This window comes from Electrophorus electricus, unplaced genomic scaffold (genome assembly GCF_041902795.1).
Source record: "Electrophorus electricus isolate QZ-2024a unplaced genomic scaffold, ASM4190279v1 Scaffold39, whole genome shotgun sequence".
In the NCBI taxonomy this organism is placed as follows: Eukaryota; Metazoa; Chordata; class Actinopteri; order Gymnotiformes; family Gymnotidae; genus Electrophorus; species Electrophorus electricus.
Window position 1 is genome coordinate 1,090,971 of NW_027658682.1, and position 18,441 is coordinate 1,109,411.

General features: G+C 41.7%; 1 protein-coding gene across 1 annotated transcript; it reads left to right on the forward strand.

Moving 5' to 3' along the window:
• Nucleotides 1–8,484: 8,484 nt before the first annotated feature.
• On the forward strand, nt 8,485–15,560 carry LOC145655902 (homeodomain-interacting protein kinase 1-like). The gene is made up of 10 exons (XM_081709366.1): nt 8,485–8,602; nt 11,439–11,854; nt 12,185–12,558; nt 13,218–13,341; nt 13,769–13,888; nt 14,009–14,095; nt 14,396–14,577; nt 14,721–14,951; nt 15,208–15,334; nt 15,462–15,560. Exons 1-10 carry the CDS (start codon nt 8,485–8,487, stop codon nt 15,558–15,560), a joined length of 1,878 nt encoding a protein of 625 aa, XP_081565492.1.
• The last annotated feature ends 2,881 nt before the right edge of the window (nt 15,561–18,441 follow it).

Genomic DNA, 18,441 nt, shown 5'->3' on the forward strand with positions numbered 1-18,441 from the left:
AAATATTTACTACACTCCTTCAAACCCAGGATCCTATGGAGGGGTCAAGAGTCTGCAAAGGTCCGTGGTGGATGAAATCGGTAAACAGATTGATGATAAGGAAATCAAAAACTGGTTAGCAGCTCAGGATGCATACATGCTACATAAACCAATCTCTGTGAAATTTAAAAGAAACAGAGTCATTGTAAAAAAACACAGATGAACAATGGCAGGCCGATTTGGTGGACATGACCAACATAACGGGAACATGAAATTTATGCTAACGTGTATAGATATACTTTCCAAGTATGCTTGGGTATGCATGATGAAAAACAAGACAGGTGCTGAGGTTACCAAAGCCTTTGTTTCAATTCTAAAAGAAGGCAGAGTTCCTAAAAAACTTCAGACTGATGAAGGGAAAGAATTTTTTAATAAAAGTTTCAAAACATTAATGAAAAAAACAACGTCAATCAATTTGCTACTGGGACGGGACAAAAAGCATCAGTGTGTGAACGGTTCAACAGGATGTTGAAAACCAGAATGTGGAGATACTTCACAGCTATCAATACGAGAAAATACATCGATGTGGTACAAGACTTGGTTCATGCTTATAACAACAGCTTTCACAGAAGCATTCAAATGAAAGCCGTTGAAGTGAACGAAGGAAATTCCTTCACGGTGTTTGAACAAGGTGTATGGGTTGTTTCAACTGAAAAAGGTGGAAAAACTAAGATTGAAGTTTAGAGTCGGTGATACCATCAGAATGTCACGATTAAAAAGACATTTTGAGAAAGGGCACGAGCAGGATGAATCACTTTATGGATGAATATTTTACTGTTTCTGAATGTCTAAGGAGAGACCCTCCTGTATACAAATTACGGGATTTTGATGGGGAAAATATAGATGGGATCTTTTATGAAGAGGAGCTGCAAAAGACTTTAGTGGCCTTTAAAACTGAAAAAAATTGTAACTCGGGTTTATTTTGTTCATCAGCTCATCATACAGAGGTTGCCAACATGTATAACACCATACAATGTTATCAGGAACAAGGAACTCGTGATCGTGTGAACCTACGGAGATACATAAAATAGAATTGTAAACCGTGAGCATAAAAAGATCATCATGATGGTATCTTCTTTACCAGAACAAATAGATGTTACATCATTTAATGATTCATTTAAGGAAATAGAATTACCTACTTCGAAGTTCAAGTTTTTCTGTATAGCTAGCCATGAGAATAAGAATAGCCATCGAGTTTCAGTCAATCAAAATGTTTCACGTACTCTAAAACACAATGGTCATATTTGATATTGATCAAAAATAATCAGAATAAAGATAATATCCTTTCCTAGCTCGCAAAAAGAATAGATACGTACATAATGTACATAATATGTAATGATCATTTGTTAAGATGTATGTTTTATCTAGACCTAAAAATTAATTGACGCTAAGCCCTACTGAGTTAAATCATACAGTGCATGATAAATTATTTCAACCATTAGCTAAATAAATAACTAGATACACGTCAGCCTTTTTAGTAACTTATACTAATATAAAGTATAGCATGAATTAGTTAAGCATTACTGAATTGCTTACCTGTTCAAAACGGATGAGCCATGTCCATGTTCGTTCAGAGGTCTTGACAAAAGTTTTTAGATGTATCGCTTACAATTACGACTGTGAACTAAAGGAGTGAAGTACCGTAAAGCACGGCTTTAAGAAAGAAGTGTAGGTGGGAAAAAAGGAAATGGTTTTCAGATAAACCGTGAGCATAAAAAGAAGTGTTAAGAGCCCAAAGTGTGATAACGGACAAGAACCTAGTGTGATAAAACTTGTAAAGTAACCACATCCTGCTTTTTCCGTGAACGACGAGATGCCCGTGTACCTGCAGTGCCAGGGGATTTACTGTCTCTGGTTCGGTGGCGCTGAGACGTAGCGAACTCGGACTGTGCAGAAACAACTGGAGTTTTGTCCAAGCCTACCGTATCAGGAATGGGTTTGCTATTCCTCGACTAGTTTTGGCCAAGGGCGAGCGAGGGACTGCGGGTTGCATGACTGCACATTCCTTGACCAATGCATTGTTAATGATCCATTTTATTTCTGTTTGTTCATTCATACCACATCAAAGCCAGTTCACGTAATTTTCAAAGCCAGTGTGCGTGCCCTAAAAGTATGCAAACTGTTCAAAACATATGCCTTAAATTAGAAAATTATATGTTACTGATCACTGAAATAACCAATTTTCTGGAGAAGCAGATCCAGTCTGGTTAGCAGTGGCTTGCACTGCTGTCTGTGCAAACAGTTATACTGTGTATGACTATGTATGTGACGAATAAACCAAACTTGAACTTGAACAGTGTGCACTTAAAAAAGGGATCCTCGCGATTCTTTTCCAGCTGTTTGTCTTGGTTTTATTTGATAATGTTTCTCTCATCAATTATGCAAAATATATGTATTGAATTCTGTTAAAATTATTATAACAAATGCATTTATCTATTATATTTACACATTTGTTCTGTGTCTGAACAGGCAGGGTATGGATACATATACTTTGACATTTCCCAGATCTATAAACAAATCTCACATACAAGACTGCACCTTTTGCAAAATTGTATACTTGTTTTTGTATCTGGAGTAAGCAGAATTAATGCCGTAGGTCACAGAAGACCTGTCTTTTTTGTATGTTTGCTTTAACAGAGACCTCTTGTGGTGACTTGTCACAACTACGGCAAGAGGCAGTCGCAGACGAGCTCTTGGACGCCAAAGATCACAATAGCTTGGACTTTCATGTTCTATTTGTGCTTTATTATGCGTACAGTAGTTGTGGCATGTTTTATTTTTCCTTTCATAGCATCTCATAACATAGTAAAGTGAACAGTGGGAAAGTGGAACAAAAGAAAGGCATTAACATTGGGTCCCATGACAGTGTTGCAGTAAAGAAAGGAAAATAGGACATAGCTCACATTTCTTTTCAAGTAGCTCTCTCTCTCTCTCTCTCTCTCTCTCTCTCTCTCTCTCTCTCTCTCTCTCTCTCTCTATCTATCTATCTATCTATCTATCTATCTATCTATCTATCTATCTATCTATCTATCTATCTATCTATCTATCTTTCTCCCTCTCTCTTGCTGTCCCAGACAAATTGGGACACACGTCTGTGCTACTGGTTTAGGGTTAGGATTAGTTTTTTTTTTAATTTTTTTTTAACAATACCCATATTTTTATACATTATATATTTTATATATTTTAATGTTGATTGTTTTGGTTCTGTATAAATTAAAAAAGTTTTTATGCTGCATTTGGCCTCAATTAATGTATTTTAAACATATTAGATGTGAGTCCTTGACCAGCATGTCAATAAAGCTACATCCAGTTGCTCTTATCACAGTGTGTTCAGTTCTTCTTAAAAGGGTAACATCGCAATTCTAAATTGTATTACAGTAAAGCAAAACAATAAAGATTATTTGGTTGTACTATTCTATTGATCCTATAGTCAGTGGCTATCAACAAGAAATGATCAAGCACAGTTTTATTGGGTGTGTGTCTGGAAAGAGAACTACAGCTCCCGGTGAGATTTTTGGTTCAAGATTAATCATCATGCAAATGATTGTGATTAACGCTTTGTCTGTTTAATTAAACTATTATACTATAAACCTAATATTAATAGGGCTGGCAACGTTCTAGATCTGATTATTACACGTGTGTGAAGTACAGGTGCTGTAGCTTTACAAAATAGAAAATGTCCACAGTAGCCTAATTATAATATATACATCCAAAATAAACACCAGAAGCCTGGACGAATACTAATGTACATAAGTGCATTAAATCTAGGTAGGACTGCTCGATAGGTAGGATAACAAAACACTTGTCCCGCCATATAAAAGAAATGAGAGCGTGATAATGACTCCAAGTCGCCACCAGATGGCGCCCGAGACCGCTTAAACGTATTCCAGTCGGAGCTGCCTTTTACATTAAACTGCCAGGGTACACACACTGGATGTTTAATCTTTCTAATGGGTAAGCTATATTTTTATAGTTAGGAAAGATTTTTTTTTAAATTATTAATCAGTTAAGGAATTCAAGCTGTTGCATTTTGCTGAGTTGAGGGAATATTGCATAACCCTGTACTAGCCAAATAATTCGATTTGATGTGCTATTTTGTGGATTAATACCATACCAGGTATGGTGGCAACTTCCATCGAAAACTACTTTATCATCACAAACTACATCTAAGGAACTACCAGAAACGTAAGTAACGTTAACATTTTGCTTTTTGCAACATGTTTATTCTTCGTCGTTAGCGATAGTTTTATCTGTGAGAAGTGTAGTTGAATTGCTAGTCTGACGGAGAAGACTCAAGCGCTAGAAGTGCTCTGGTTATAGGGGACTTTATTTTGCGACACGTGAAATTAGCAGGCCTTTAGGGAGACCAGCAGCAACAGTTAGCTGTATAGCAGGTGCCAGGGCGCCGGATGTTGCAGGTAGTGTTAAGGTTTTAGGCAAGCATGGGTTTTCTAAGATAGTTATTCACGTAGGAGCTAACGATATACGCCTTCGTCAGTCAGAGATTACTGAAAATAATATTGAAGAGGTGTGTCAATTAGCGAAGGCGATGTCCGATGCTGTAGTATGCTCTTAATAACATAATTAGTATTAAAGTAACTGATTCACAGAAAACTCCTTTTATCTAAAGCTGGGTTTACTAACTGTTAGATCATCAGCATCTAAAATGCTCATGATAACTGAAATACTAACAGATCATAGATGTAATGTACTTTTCCTAACAGAAACCTGGATCAAGCCAAACGAGTACATAGCTTTAAATGCAGCGTGTCCTTCTGGCTACAGCTATGTACACCACCCTCGTCTAACTAGCCGTGGAGGTGACATTGCAGTTATTTCTATTGATACATTAAGCATAAACCAGAAAGCCTTTGAAATGATTTTTACTAGCATAAATCATGTAGCCAGTGATAAAAAGCCCACCCAGCCTCTTCCAGTAATTGGCATCTACAGGCCACCAGGACGCTACTCAGAATTTATTAAGGAATTTGCAGATTTCCCTTTACACTTTTGTTGGTGATTTCAACAATATTCACTTTGATAGTGGCCAAGACCCTCTGATGGGCCTTTAGTTCTATATTAGAATCAGTTCGTTTTACCCAATGTATAACAGAACCCATACACTCTGGTGGACATATGCCTGACTTAGTACTGAGGTATGGTGTAGATGTAGTTATACTACTCCATCTCAGACCATTCCTTAATTTCATTTGAACTATGTACGCACAATCACATCAGCCACTGCACCTGGTTTTATTGGCAATCTACCAGACATATCATTTGCGACTAGGATGCCCTCAGACCCTACAGAACTTGGTCAAATAACTGAATGCTTAGAATCAGTATTCTGCTGCACACAACTCCGAGGACTGGAAATCATTATACCAGTCATGGTAGTCGGACGCAGTCCCTTGTGACTCCTCCACTTCCGTCCCAGGACCACATTCCCGTATTGTGGGAGTCAGCAGGGTAGCCAAGAACACGGGGGAATTGCATGCACGAGCTGGGGAAGTGTGTCTACTCCCCTTCCTCCCCTTCTTCCTACCCTTCCCAGGCATCCTTCTTCGGTTGGTGTTTCTGTAACGTCTCGAGGTAAACAGGATGCGGGGAAGAGGCACGATTAACCAGACGTTTATTACACACACGAATGATACATAAAACAACCCACATGCTCTGTACACCTTAAACATCAACAAACACACTACGACACAGGGGATGTATATACATTAAAGACGATTACACATAATGCAGAACAGGTGGACAACACGAGAGGACATGGCAACACGGATGAACACACAAACCAAGACGTTTGAGGAGGGGGTGGGGCCATAACATGACATTGGCAGTCTCCCAGACATACTATTTGTGACTAGGATGCCCTCAAACGCCACAGAACTTCATCAAATAACTGAATGCTTAGAATCAGTATTCTGCTGCACACTTAATGATGTTGCCCCACTTAAGAATAAAAAAATTAGGGACAAAAAATTGGTACCTTGGTATAATGACCACATTTGCAATTTAAATCAAAACACTTTCACATTTTAAATAAAAAATTGAACGTAAATGGCGCCACACTAAGCTTGTAGTCTTCCGGCTTGCATGGAAGGAGAACCTTCTCAAGTTTAGAAAAGCACTTATTACCGCTCGAACAGCTTATCTCTCAAACCTAATAGAAAAAGAAAAAAATAATCCTAGATTTCTTTTTAGTACAATTGCCCATCTAACTAAGAATAAGATTGACACCAATGCTCAGATTACATCACCACCATAGTAGTAAAGAGTTCATGAATTTCTACAATGAGAAAATAAAGCACATTAGAGATAACGTTAAGAGCATTAATATGACATCGGGCAACTACTTAGGTACAACCAAGAACAACCAAGCCAAAAATGACTTTTGAATCTTTTACACCTATCCAAGAGCCAGAAATTGCATATCTGATGTTGCGCTCAAAGTCCTCCAGTGCTTACTAGATTCACTGCCCACACACTTTCTTAAAGAAATTCTACCTGAAGTAATTGAACCTTTACTAAATTTAATAAACTAATCCTTAAATATTGGCTACGTTACTAAATCATTCAAATTTGCAGTAATCAGACCACTTCTCAAAAAATCTAACCTCAACCCATGTCAGCTGTCAAACTACAGACCGATCTCAAACCTACCATTTATTTCCAAGATCCTAGAAAAAGCTGTAGTTCAGCAGCTAAGCGCATATCTGAATCAGAACCGAATGCATAAAGGATGTTGAGAAACTTTCTCTCACTTAATCCTGACAAAACAGAGGTGCTTCTATTAGACACAGAGACAGCTAGATCCTCTAATTACTCAAAGAACCTCAATGAAATCACAGTCACATCTTCCCTCACAGATAAAGATCTTGGCGGTATCATGGATCCCAGTCTCTCGTTCGAAGCTCATGTAAATAATATTTCTAGGAAGGCCTTTCTCCACCTTAGGAACATTTCTAATATTAGAAACATGCTCTCCTCACATGATGCAGAAAAGCTAGTCCATGCATTTATTACTTCAAGATTGGACTATTGTAATGCCCTACTATTAGGCTGTACTACTAAGTGGTTAAACAAGCTCCAGCTAGTTCAAAATGCAGCAGGCAGAGTGCTCATTAGAACGACAAAATCTGAATCCATCACGGCTATCTAAGATACTTTACATTGGCTCCCAATAAAATTTCATATTGATTATAAAATACTTCTAATTACCTACAAAGCATTGAATGGTCTTGCCCCACAGTTCCTTAGAGAACTCTTAGTTCATTATAAACCACCATGTCTGCTTAGATCGAAAGGTGCAGGTTCTTTACCTGTACCAAGACACTTTACTTGTTTTTTCATTTTATAATTATATTTTTCTCGGTAATTGTTATTATTGTGGTGACTGTTGTCGGCCAGAGGAGGATGGGCCCACCGTTTAGTTTTAGTTCCTCTCAAGGTTTCTTCCTCATGCTCTAGTGGGGTTTTTTCTTGCCACTGTCAGCCTTGGCTTGCTCACTGGTGGCTTGGACTTGGACATTTGTAAAGGTGCTTTGTGACATCTGTTCTAAAAAGCGCTATATAAATAACTTTTGATTTTGATTTTTGATTTGATCCCCTGAGGAAAAGCCAGAGTAGCTCCCACTCTGAGGCAGATGCTTCCTCTGTGAGCCATTTCCCACCACTGGATGAGCCCCAGAGAGAGCGAAGGATCCGCGGCCCACAGGCTGCTGTCAGAGAAGAGCGGCCCCACTTCAGGCAGGTGGCAAAGAGCTATAATTACAGAGCATACCTAAAAATACACAAATGGCATGCTTTGGAAAAATAAATATAAAAATTAGTGAGGGTCACCCTGACAGCGAATACATTTGTTTCTGTGTTTTTAAAAGTTGATTTTATTAATGAAACCTGTTTAGCATTACCGATATCATAACACCAGGTATGTACACCGTGTTCTAACGCTGTTTTAGGGAGAAGAAGAAGGGGAGCTTGACTCTGGTGCAGTCTCTGGCCCAGAACCACACCGACATCCTGCTTCCCAAGCTCCACGATGTGTGCCTGACTGTGGTCCAGAGGGGCCCTCTCAGGGACAAAAGATTCTCTAATCAAATCATATAAACAATGGCCCAAAAAGGATCTTCGCATTTTGCTGTCCGAGCTGGAATTGCTCTGTTTTGTGACCAAAATGGTTCTAACCTGATGAAGAGTCAATTTGGAATGTTCTAGCGAGGAATATCTTGTCCTTAAACATGGTAGGTAGTACAAACTGATGCTTTTCCTTCTCTGACACACCAAGTAAATCTGCCACATATCGGATGAGTCCGATCGGCGTGTTTAAACAGGCACATCCCCATGGCGTGCCTGAACACCTGAGCCCCATGTCCACTGTCTCAGTTGAAGAATCTGAGCTCCATGGTGTCGCGTGCTTCCATGACAACACTGGCGCACATGTCCACCGACCTGTGGAGGGCCATGGACGCCAAGGCGGAGTTGGTTGCCTGCATGCTGCCGCACAAGGCGGGCGAAAGCAACCTCTTCATCAGGGAGGACAAGGACCTTGCGCTCGGTGCCATGGTGCAGAGCTGCTCGCCCACTCAGGTCATTCATGCTCTGCTGGCCGGGGAACTCAGGAAGGATCACCTCACCAACACCTCTATAAATTTGTTTTGAAAACGGTCATGCAGCCATTTGACCAAAATAAATTACACTGCCAAAAGAGACTTTTAGTAGAAGACAGAAACACATTTATAGTACAGCAGAGCCCTGCTACTACGAGGCAGTAATAGTGGAATCTAGACGCTATAATAGGTTCATAATAATTACACGCTATAATAGGTTTCCAATGTTGGGCAGTAGTTTAGCTGGGGCCTGGGAATATTGACATACCTATCGATATCTTGGTGCCCTTTTTTTTTTTTGGCTCCTCCTACAGGTCCAGCAGTCTGTGATGTCATCCCACGATAGATCAGGAAGCAGCTCCCTTCGTCACCAGCTCCCTGACCAGCCCTACCATTGGCCCGTGGCCTACTCGCTTGGCCAGAGGAAAGCCTGTATCCTTGCCTGTGAGAGGAAGAGGAACACGGAGAGACATGAGGGATTCGGACATTGAACATCAGCTCGATTATTGAACTTGATTATTGTAGTTTCTGGGCTTATTGTTTGTTTTAATGCCTTCATTTTTAAAAAAAAATAGTGTTTTTTACAAACAGACTAACAAACTGTATTAAATGTATCTCAAATGCAATGTGTGATTAATGTGTTTAACAAGTTGATTGTTGTATTTTGAATTCCATGGGAGGTGTAACTATAAAAAATAGTTCTTTGGCACTTAGTGGCAGTATTTGTTCAAAACACATGTAACATCAAGCTCTTATGTAACCTTTATAGGATCTTCACCTCAGACTTTGAATTTTGGCTTAATTTAAAGGGATATTGTGGGGTAATTGGAGCTAATTCTATAACTATAGTAGTGAACTGTATTACTACAGAGAAATCTTTTTGGGATTGTGTGTGTTTAAAATAGAAAACAAAAATTGAAACAGGTAATTTATCAGGTTTCAGATTTCCTGTTCTGCTGGACTGAGGGCATGTTGCTATATTGACAAAATCCAAGTAACTGCAAAATCTTTAAATAGTACAATATATAAACACAGGCAGTGGTAGTTCAACGGTTAAGGTACTTGACTTGTTCTCGGAAGATTGCTGGTTCACTGCCACGTTGCCACTGTTGGGCCCCCGCGCAAAACCCTTAACCCTCAATTGCTCAAATCGTACTCAGTCATAATTGTCGCTTTGAATAAAAGTGTCAGCTAAATGACATAAATGTAATCAGCACAGTCAAAGATTGATTAACCACACTAAGTCCAATACTAAGAGACTGGTACAGTGGATGAGGCACAGAGCAGGATACAGCACTATTTTTTGCTTTCCATCAGCAAGTGCTACCTGGATGCAGTCTTGCTACTTGGGGATTTTGCAGGCTTTGACTCCTTGGGTGTGTGATGAGGATTTTGCTTCAGTTAAACTCCTCATGAACATGTCTGACAAACCTGCACGTATGCTCTACCAGGACCTCATTTAATACTTCTCTTTCAGTAACTTGGAGCCTGTGGTTTTTGTTTGCTATTTCTGACATAACTGGGCAACATTTTACATTTAATGTATATATGGAATCCACAGAATCTATACCATAATACTGTAAAGAAATAGTATACTTTATACATTGTAGCTAGTCCATGCTAGAAGCTCCCAAACAACTCCACATAAACTTCAGCTCAAATAAGCCTCTTCCTTTCCATGATGTCCAAAAGTATTGGCGTTCAAATCATTCTTATAATAAATGGGAAGCTGATTGACAGCACGCGGACCTTTAAACGGTTAAAAGGAGAACTAAATAAGACAAGTGAAGGGTCTACGTTTTCATCTACACCTCCTCCATTTGTTGAAACACCTGCCAATCACGCCACTTGCCCAGGAAACATATGAAGTCACCCACCCCACTTTTTATGTAATTGAATTTTCTTTGACAAAATCTGAAGTTATCTTATACTGGAAGCATGTTTTAAAATGCCATTTAAAATGACAGCCACGATTGTTGTGGAAATTTACCAGAAAAGCACAAAATATTTAGCGTGGGATTCTGGAGAACGGATGCATGTAGACGGCTGAAATCGGTAAGCAGGTACATGTATTAGTCCTAAGAAATGTTATGTTGATAAATGTAGTATTTAATATTCGATGCTATCAAGTGATTTATATGAGTCTGCCAGTTTGGGCCCGTAGGTGCAGCAGTTTATGACGTTACACCTGTCCATGTCACCTTGTTGCCATGGAACGAAGAGTCCGTAGAGTAGCGAATTGATATTTGGTGGAAATCTTCTCACTCCGGTCGATATAGTGCTAATAATTTCAATTCTTTAAATTAAGAACCACAGAACAACATGGATGATCATGAATTATATCCGTTCGGTTTTCTTGAGCCTTCTTTCCGTAAGGTTAAAGGTGGGAAAATAATCAACACTGAGGGTAAGTTATGAAGTTAACTAGCGGTTAGCGTTAGCGTTAGCTAGCTAGCGTTAGCTAAATCATAGATCGTGTTTTGTTGTTGTTGTTGTTTTTTTTTAAATCTGCTGTTTTAGTTTTAATTTTGAATATAGCCCCTAACTAGATCTGCATAGCATTCCTTTGGTTAGTGGCCCTGTTTTCATCTTTCCCTAAAGGAATATTCTCTTCCCCTTCAGATTCCTCCAGTGGGATCGCCAAGAAAGTAAAATTCGAGAGCAATTACTACCTGCGGAGTCCTGGTCCTCGGATTCGGCCGGGGACGCCCTGGCCCTCGGATCCAGGGTTCAGTTCAACCGATGGCTTACCTGCCCTGGTCTTTTCCCCCTCTGGAGCCTCAGACAAGGCTGCGTCGTCGTCCAGCCAGCGGGGAGAAGACGCCCGTCAGAAGCGGTGCAGCCTGAAGAGGAAGAGAGAAGGGGAACACAGCAGCGACAGCGTACAGATCCTGGAGGATCTCTACACCCCTTCATTGTCCAAGCGCGTGGCCAGGAGCGGAACAACCACCTCTTCCACCCAGTCCATTGCGTACTCCGGTTGTACCGCAGATAGCAGCAAATCGATAAGTGATTGCGAATACCAGCTGGTGCAGAATGAAATCCTCTGCTCTGCCTCCAACAGCTACGAGGTTCTGCACTACCTTGGTTGTGGAAGTTTTGGCCAGGTGGCCAAATGCTCCAAGAAGGACACCAATGAAATGGTTGCCATCAAGATCCTGAAAAACCATCCATTCTTTGCTCGACAGGGTCAGATCGAGGTGGGAAAGTTTTGCCTGCTTTTTTGGAGCTTTTGATATGGAATCAGCTGTAGCCCCGATTCTGTTTGTTGGTATCAGATGTGCTAACTCACACTGTGGAATCTGTATACAGCCAGGGTAGCACAAAAACACTTGTGTTTGGTATCAGCACACTAGTTCTAATTTTCAAAGCATCAGTAGGAACTAGTTCAGATAACACATCGACAGCTTGAAGCTTACTATAAAAAGAAGGCTTAGCTACAATTGCATAAGCCATACCTGTTTGGATGTGTATTAAAAAAAAAAGTGCAGAAAAATTAAATCTGTCTTTCCTCATTTGCTCCTCCTCAGGTGAGCATCCTGAGACGGCTGAGCAGGGAGAACGCAGACGAGTTCAACTTCGTGCGTGCGTATGAGTGCTTCCAGCACAAGAAGCACATGTGCCTGGTGTTCGAGATGCTGGGGCAGAGCCTCTACGACTTCCTGAAGGACAGCATGTTCAGCCCGCTTCTGTTGAAGTGCGTCCGGCCCGTGCTGCAGCAGGTCGCCAAAGCGCTCATGAAGCTGAAGAGCCTGGGCCTGATCCACACCGACCTCAAGCCCGAAAACATCATGCTGGTGGACCCCGTCAGGCAGCCGTACAGGGTCAAAGTCATCGACTTCGGCTCGGCTAGCCACGTCTCCGAGGCCGTGTGCTCCAGCTACCTGCAGACCAGATACTACCGGTGAGGGACACGTGCTGAGGCGTGTTAGAAATAAGTGTGCACTTGTTGCACTCGAGTGTGCTTTAGAGTAGAGCTGCACATTTTGGCAGTTGCGATGACCCTGCTACACAATAAAATCGTGATAAGCATTACAGTTAACTGGAGCACGACTGATTCATATTTGATTTATAAGTGGTTTAATTTTAGTGATTCATGTGAGTGCTGTTATTTAGCAAAATACCTGATGAACCCTCTTCAATGTCTGAGATTAGTTAAGATGCTCCGAGTTGCAGGCTTTGGTAATATTAGTATTGGTCATGTCTGTACAAAACTGCTGTTGCATTGTAGCTATACCGTTAATTAACCGTGTTGTTTACCGAGTAACAGTGTTTAACTGCATTGATACTCTGTATTTACTTAATGGAAAACAGAACATCATTGTAGTGTCAGTGCATTTTTGCATATAGTTCCATGTTAGAATAGTGGGTGTGTAATGTAAAGTGGTGTGTAGGGGGGAAAAAAAAACCTGGACTCATCAACAAAATACTATTTAAACCTTTTACATTTTCATGAATGAATTCAGCACCGTTTGTGTTAAAGCAATTGCCGCCGAATCACCACAAACTACGGAATCAGCCGAGACTGATTTCATGATGGCGATATCTGTGTTTTTGGTCTAGGTCACCTGAGATCATCCTGGGTCTCCCTTTCTGCGAGGCCGTGGATATGTGGTCGCTGGGCTGTGTCATCGCCGAGCTGTTTCTGGGCTCCCCCCTGTATCCGGGAGCCTCTGAATATGATCAGGTAAGCACACGGGCCTTTGAGCTGTGCCTAGTCTTTTTCACGCATCTTGGGCTTGGATTCACGGAGCTCTGTAGAATTTCGCTGATTTGGGGTCGGTTCTTTCACTTTCTTTTCACACTTTTCTCACTGTGTGATGAAGACGTAAATCTTGTTTGTGAAAAGAGTGGCGTAGTGTTGCTAATGGAAATGGCCGTTCTTCTAACTATGCAGTTTGTTAGGGAGTCCATAATGGCTAGCAAGGAAGAGAGTGAATGTATGGTTTGAGCTTTTAGCTGCTGCTTTGGCTAGCTTATTTTTAGGAATAATATAAATAAGAGTTTCTATGGCCTGTTTTTCTTTTCTTTTTTTTTTTATACATGCATTTTGAAAATGGAAGGATGAACACAAAATAAAGTCGTAATCCTCTTGCCGTGTGGTGTCTCTGCAGATCCGTTACATCTCCCAGACGCAGGGCCTACCAGCAGAGTACCTGCTGAGCGCAGGGACCAAGAGCAACTATTATTTCCACAGGAGCCCTGACTCCAGCTGCCCCCTGTGGAGACTCAAGGTTTGCCAGTCTTTAAATGCCAAATACCATGTGTTTGTTTCATAAGGGATGTAACTTAATGATGTCATGTAACTTTATGGTGGAGCTGAATGGTTGATTTTTTTTCTTTCCTTTCTCCAGACGCCTTCAGAGCATGAGGCAGAGCATGGCATCAAGTCCAAAGAGACACGGAAGTACATTTTCACCTGTCTTGACGACATGATGCAGGTTATTTTGGCTTTTGTGCACATAACTGTACGCATTGCTTTACTGTTGTGATGTGAATTTGAAGAACGTGAGAAACAGCTTCCACGGCTCACGTTGTAGAGCAGGTTGAGCAAGGTGCTAGCTCAAAGGTCGAGCGTTCGTGCCGTTATAATGAGGAACGCACATGAATCGCTCTGGAGAACGGCATCTACGAAAGGCAGAGCAATGCATAGTAACTTGCTGCAGAACTTGCTGCGTCTTAGGTGGATCGGTGCCCTCTGCTGGTGTTTAATATGACTCACCCCTGGGTCTCTCACGCAGGTCAATGCGACCAGTCTGGAAGGCGCAGACGTCTCGGCGGAGAAGGCAGACCGGCGGGAGTTCATCGACCTGCTGAACAAGATGCTCACGCTGGACGCTGACAAACGGATCACGCCGATGAAGGCCCTGAAGCACCCGTTTGTCACCATGAGCCACCTCCTCCAGTTCCCTCAAAGTGCCCAGTGAGTTGTTCCAGGCCTTCCAATCTACATGTCACAGTTTTTAAAAAAAATTAAGGAACACCATCTTAATTTACAAATCCAAATGGTAGTACTGTAACTTGCCCCCCGCCCGTGTCTCTCTTTCTCTCTCTCTCTCGCTGCAGTGTGAAATCTTGCTTCCAGAAAATGGAGATCTGCAATCGGCAGTGCACAGGGTGTGATGGCAGCAAGAGCCTGTTTGGCAGTGGGGGTGGGGCGGGGGGCGGGGCCAGCACAGCTGCCAACCTCAATGACACCTTCAGCAGCTGGCTCGCCCAGCACAGCCAGGTGGGACAACCGGCACAGCAGGGCGGGTTCAAGAGGTCAAAAGATCGCCAAGCAGAGAGCCGGGCTAGGTACTCCCTGCTTCTTATTGCACTTTTTAATGGTTGGCATTAGCGCTAAAACTCCACACTAATTCAGTGCAAGGGAACCCTAGAACAGGACTCGAGACCTACTGGTCTAGTGTGTGGGTCTGCATAGTGGGTACAACTGTTGTAACAAGTGCTGGATGGCTCTGTGCCATCACACTTTGGTGATAGGTTGTGTGTGTTCACTCGAGTGTGCAGTGTGTGTTGAGAGTGTTGACGTGCTCCTCTGACCCTGTGCCAGACCTGTGTCCTCCCCCGTGCATGGCATGGGCGACGCATCGGAGCCCATTATCATCTCTGACACGCCCAGCCCAGCTATGAGCGTCATCATCATCTCCAGCGACTCGGAGGACGAAGATGACACCAAAGTCCAGCCCACCAGGTGCCCTCGCCTCGTCTTTTTAAAGCCATTATGAAATCCTTCCTAACACTTTCCTTGCCGTCACTCATCTTGTTGTTTAACCCTTCCTTCCCTTCCTTGGCCCCAACTCCCAGCTGCGGCGGGCGAACGTCATGAGCTGCGTGACGGCGCAGCACTCCGACATGTCCACATACATCCCGCTCAGCCCCAAGTGTCTGCCCAAGTTCGTGTAGAGCGCCACCAACCTGCCCAAGTGTTTTTTTGTTTTTGTTTTTTTTTACTTTGAATAAAAAACTTTGAATTGAAGTCGCTGACTGTGCCATGCCTTTCTGTGGGAGGCCCCATTTTTAACATTTTTTTTAACAATACCCATATTTTTATACATTTATATTTTGATGTTGATGGTTTTGGTTCTGTGTGAAGTTAAAATATTTTTTTATGCTGCACTTGGCCTCAATTAATGTATTTTAAACATATTGGATGTGAGTCCTTGACCAGCATGTCAATAAAGCTTCATCCAGTTGCTCTTGTCACAATGTGTTCAGTTCTTCTTAAAAGGGTAACATCGCAATTCTAAATTGTATTACAGTAAAGCAAAACATTAAAGGTTATTTGGTTGTACTATTCTATTGATCCTATAGTCAGTGGCTATCAATAAGAAATGATCAAGCACAGTTTTATTGGGTGTGTGTCTGGAAAGAGAACTACAGCTCCTGGCGAGATTTTTGGTTCAAGATTAATCATCATGCAAATTATTGTGATTAACGCTTTGTCTGTTTAATGAAACTATTATACTATAAACCTAATGTTTTAATAGGGCTGGCAACTTTCTAGATCTGATTACTACACGTGTGTGAAGTACAGGTGCTGTAGCTATACAAAATACAAATGTCCACAGTAGCCTAATTATAATATATGCATCCAAAATAAACACCAGAAGCCTGGACTAATGCTAATGTACATAAGTGCATTAAATCTAGGTAGGACTGCTCGATAGGTAGGATAACAAAACATTTGTCCCGCCATACAAAAGAAATGAGAGCGTGATAAGGACTCCAAGTCGCCACCAGATGGCGCCCGAAACCGCTTAAATGTATTCCAGTCGGAGACGCCTTTTACCTTAACATGCCAGGATACACACTCACTGGATGTTTAATCTTTCGAATGGGTCAGCTATGTTTTTATAGTCCGGAAAGATTTTTTATTATTATTAATCAGTTAAGTAATTCAAGCTGTTGCATTTTGCTGAGTTGAGGGAATATTGCATAACCCTGTACTAGCCAAATAATTAGATTTGATGTGCTATTTTGTGGATTAATACCATACCTGGCATGGTTTTAATGGCACATGGTCAATACTTGCTGTCAAAATACAGAGGTTCATAAGAACCTCCTTCCTTCATAAGGAGACTCCTGTTTTTGAAACTGTTTCGCGCTAACACCACTGTTTCTGCATACTAGCTCTTACTGCTTTTTTGCAACATGTTTATTCTTCGCCATTAGCGATAGTTTTATCTGTGAGAAGTGTAGATGAATTGCTGTTCTGTGACGTGGGAGACAAGGCAGGATGCAAAGACGAGCCGTGGTTCACATGGGACAGATGTTTATTAACACACAAAACAAAATGAAACCAAACACGAAGAACATTAAGCACTAACATCGGAGGCTCGTCGCTTTCAGAGTCCTCTGACCCGGTCTATAAACCACAGGAAGGATCCTCATGGCGGGCCTCCTCCACCTCCACTGATGGATCCTCAGAGCGGTCGGATTCGGTGTCTGACCTGAGGCCGACGTCAACATACTCCTCACTCCTGCTGTAATCCTCCTGGTAGTCCGTGAGGGGATAGTAGGACCCTGCAGAGTCTGTCCCTGGATATTGGTAGTCGTAATCGTACGGGTCCCGGTAATCCAGTGAAGGTAGGCAGGACTCTGCAGCATCTGATCCTGGACCACCACCAGGGCCCCCCCAAAATCCTCCAGAGATACTCTCCCCTGATGTGATGACAGGGAGTGTTCCCACAAGTATGGAGGATTCTCCTGCATGGGTTGGGTAGAAGCAGCTACACTGCTTCTTCCCCTTTTTCTTCTTTCCCTTGGCTCGAGGCAACCTTCAACGGTCGGTGTTCCTGTGACGTGAAGCCGGATGCAAAGATGAGCTGCGGTTCAGATGCCACAGACGTTTATTATCATACAGAACAAGACAAAACCAAACACGAAGAACATTAAGCATTAACACTACTTAGAACATAACAGGCAGTCTTAAAACACAACAAAGCAGCATACATGGGGTCAAACACTGACAAACAACAACAAAACAAGGGTTTAAATATGTGTGCTCACAATTAAAAGAACTATAGACAGATGCTGGTTCACTCCTAACATCTGCAAATTAAAATACAAGTTGGTTATTTCTCAAAAAGGACTGAAGCTCTTCCTCCGTCAGTGAAGCACCCTGGTAGTGTTCTCATATGTGGCGATGGAAGTGACGTCCATGTAAATAGGTGTTTAATCACTGCCATGTGCTACTTGGAAAATAAATTAATCTTTTAGTATGAACAATGTTGGGGATAAAGAAAGGGGACTTGTACATCTCCAATAGCGATTAGAAGACAATAACTGACACTAGGACACCTCATCTAAATATGTTGACTTGACAAGTATAGTATTATTCATGTTATACATCTATGGGTTAAAAATATGGAAAAAGTGTTTTAACAAGAACGCCAGAGGGGGCATTTACTATTTTGTGGAGAATAAAAAATGGCTCATTTTAATGTGTTAAAATTTTTTAAATTCTTTTGCAGAGAGGGAAGGGTGAAAGGACTGAGAAAGAAGGTTAGCACCTGCCAACCGGTGCTGGGAGTAGGCCTCACTCACCTGTCATGCACAAGAGACCTGCAGTCCCAGGGCACAGTAAAGGCTAATTTACTCCCTACATATAAAAGCTTGTAAAACTTGTTTCTGTTAGAGTGCTCCTAGACTGAGGTACCTACATTCCCAAGTCTGAAAGGTGAGATTCTACCTGTGCACGTAGAAAATCAGGTAGGCTGTTTTTGTCCTGCTCTTCAGGATGGCTGGCTCAGTGCTTCTTGATACTTTTAAGTCACTGAATGAC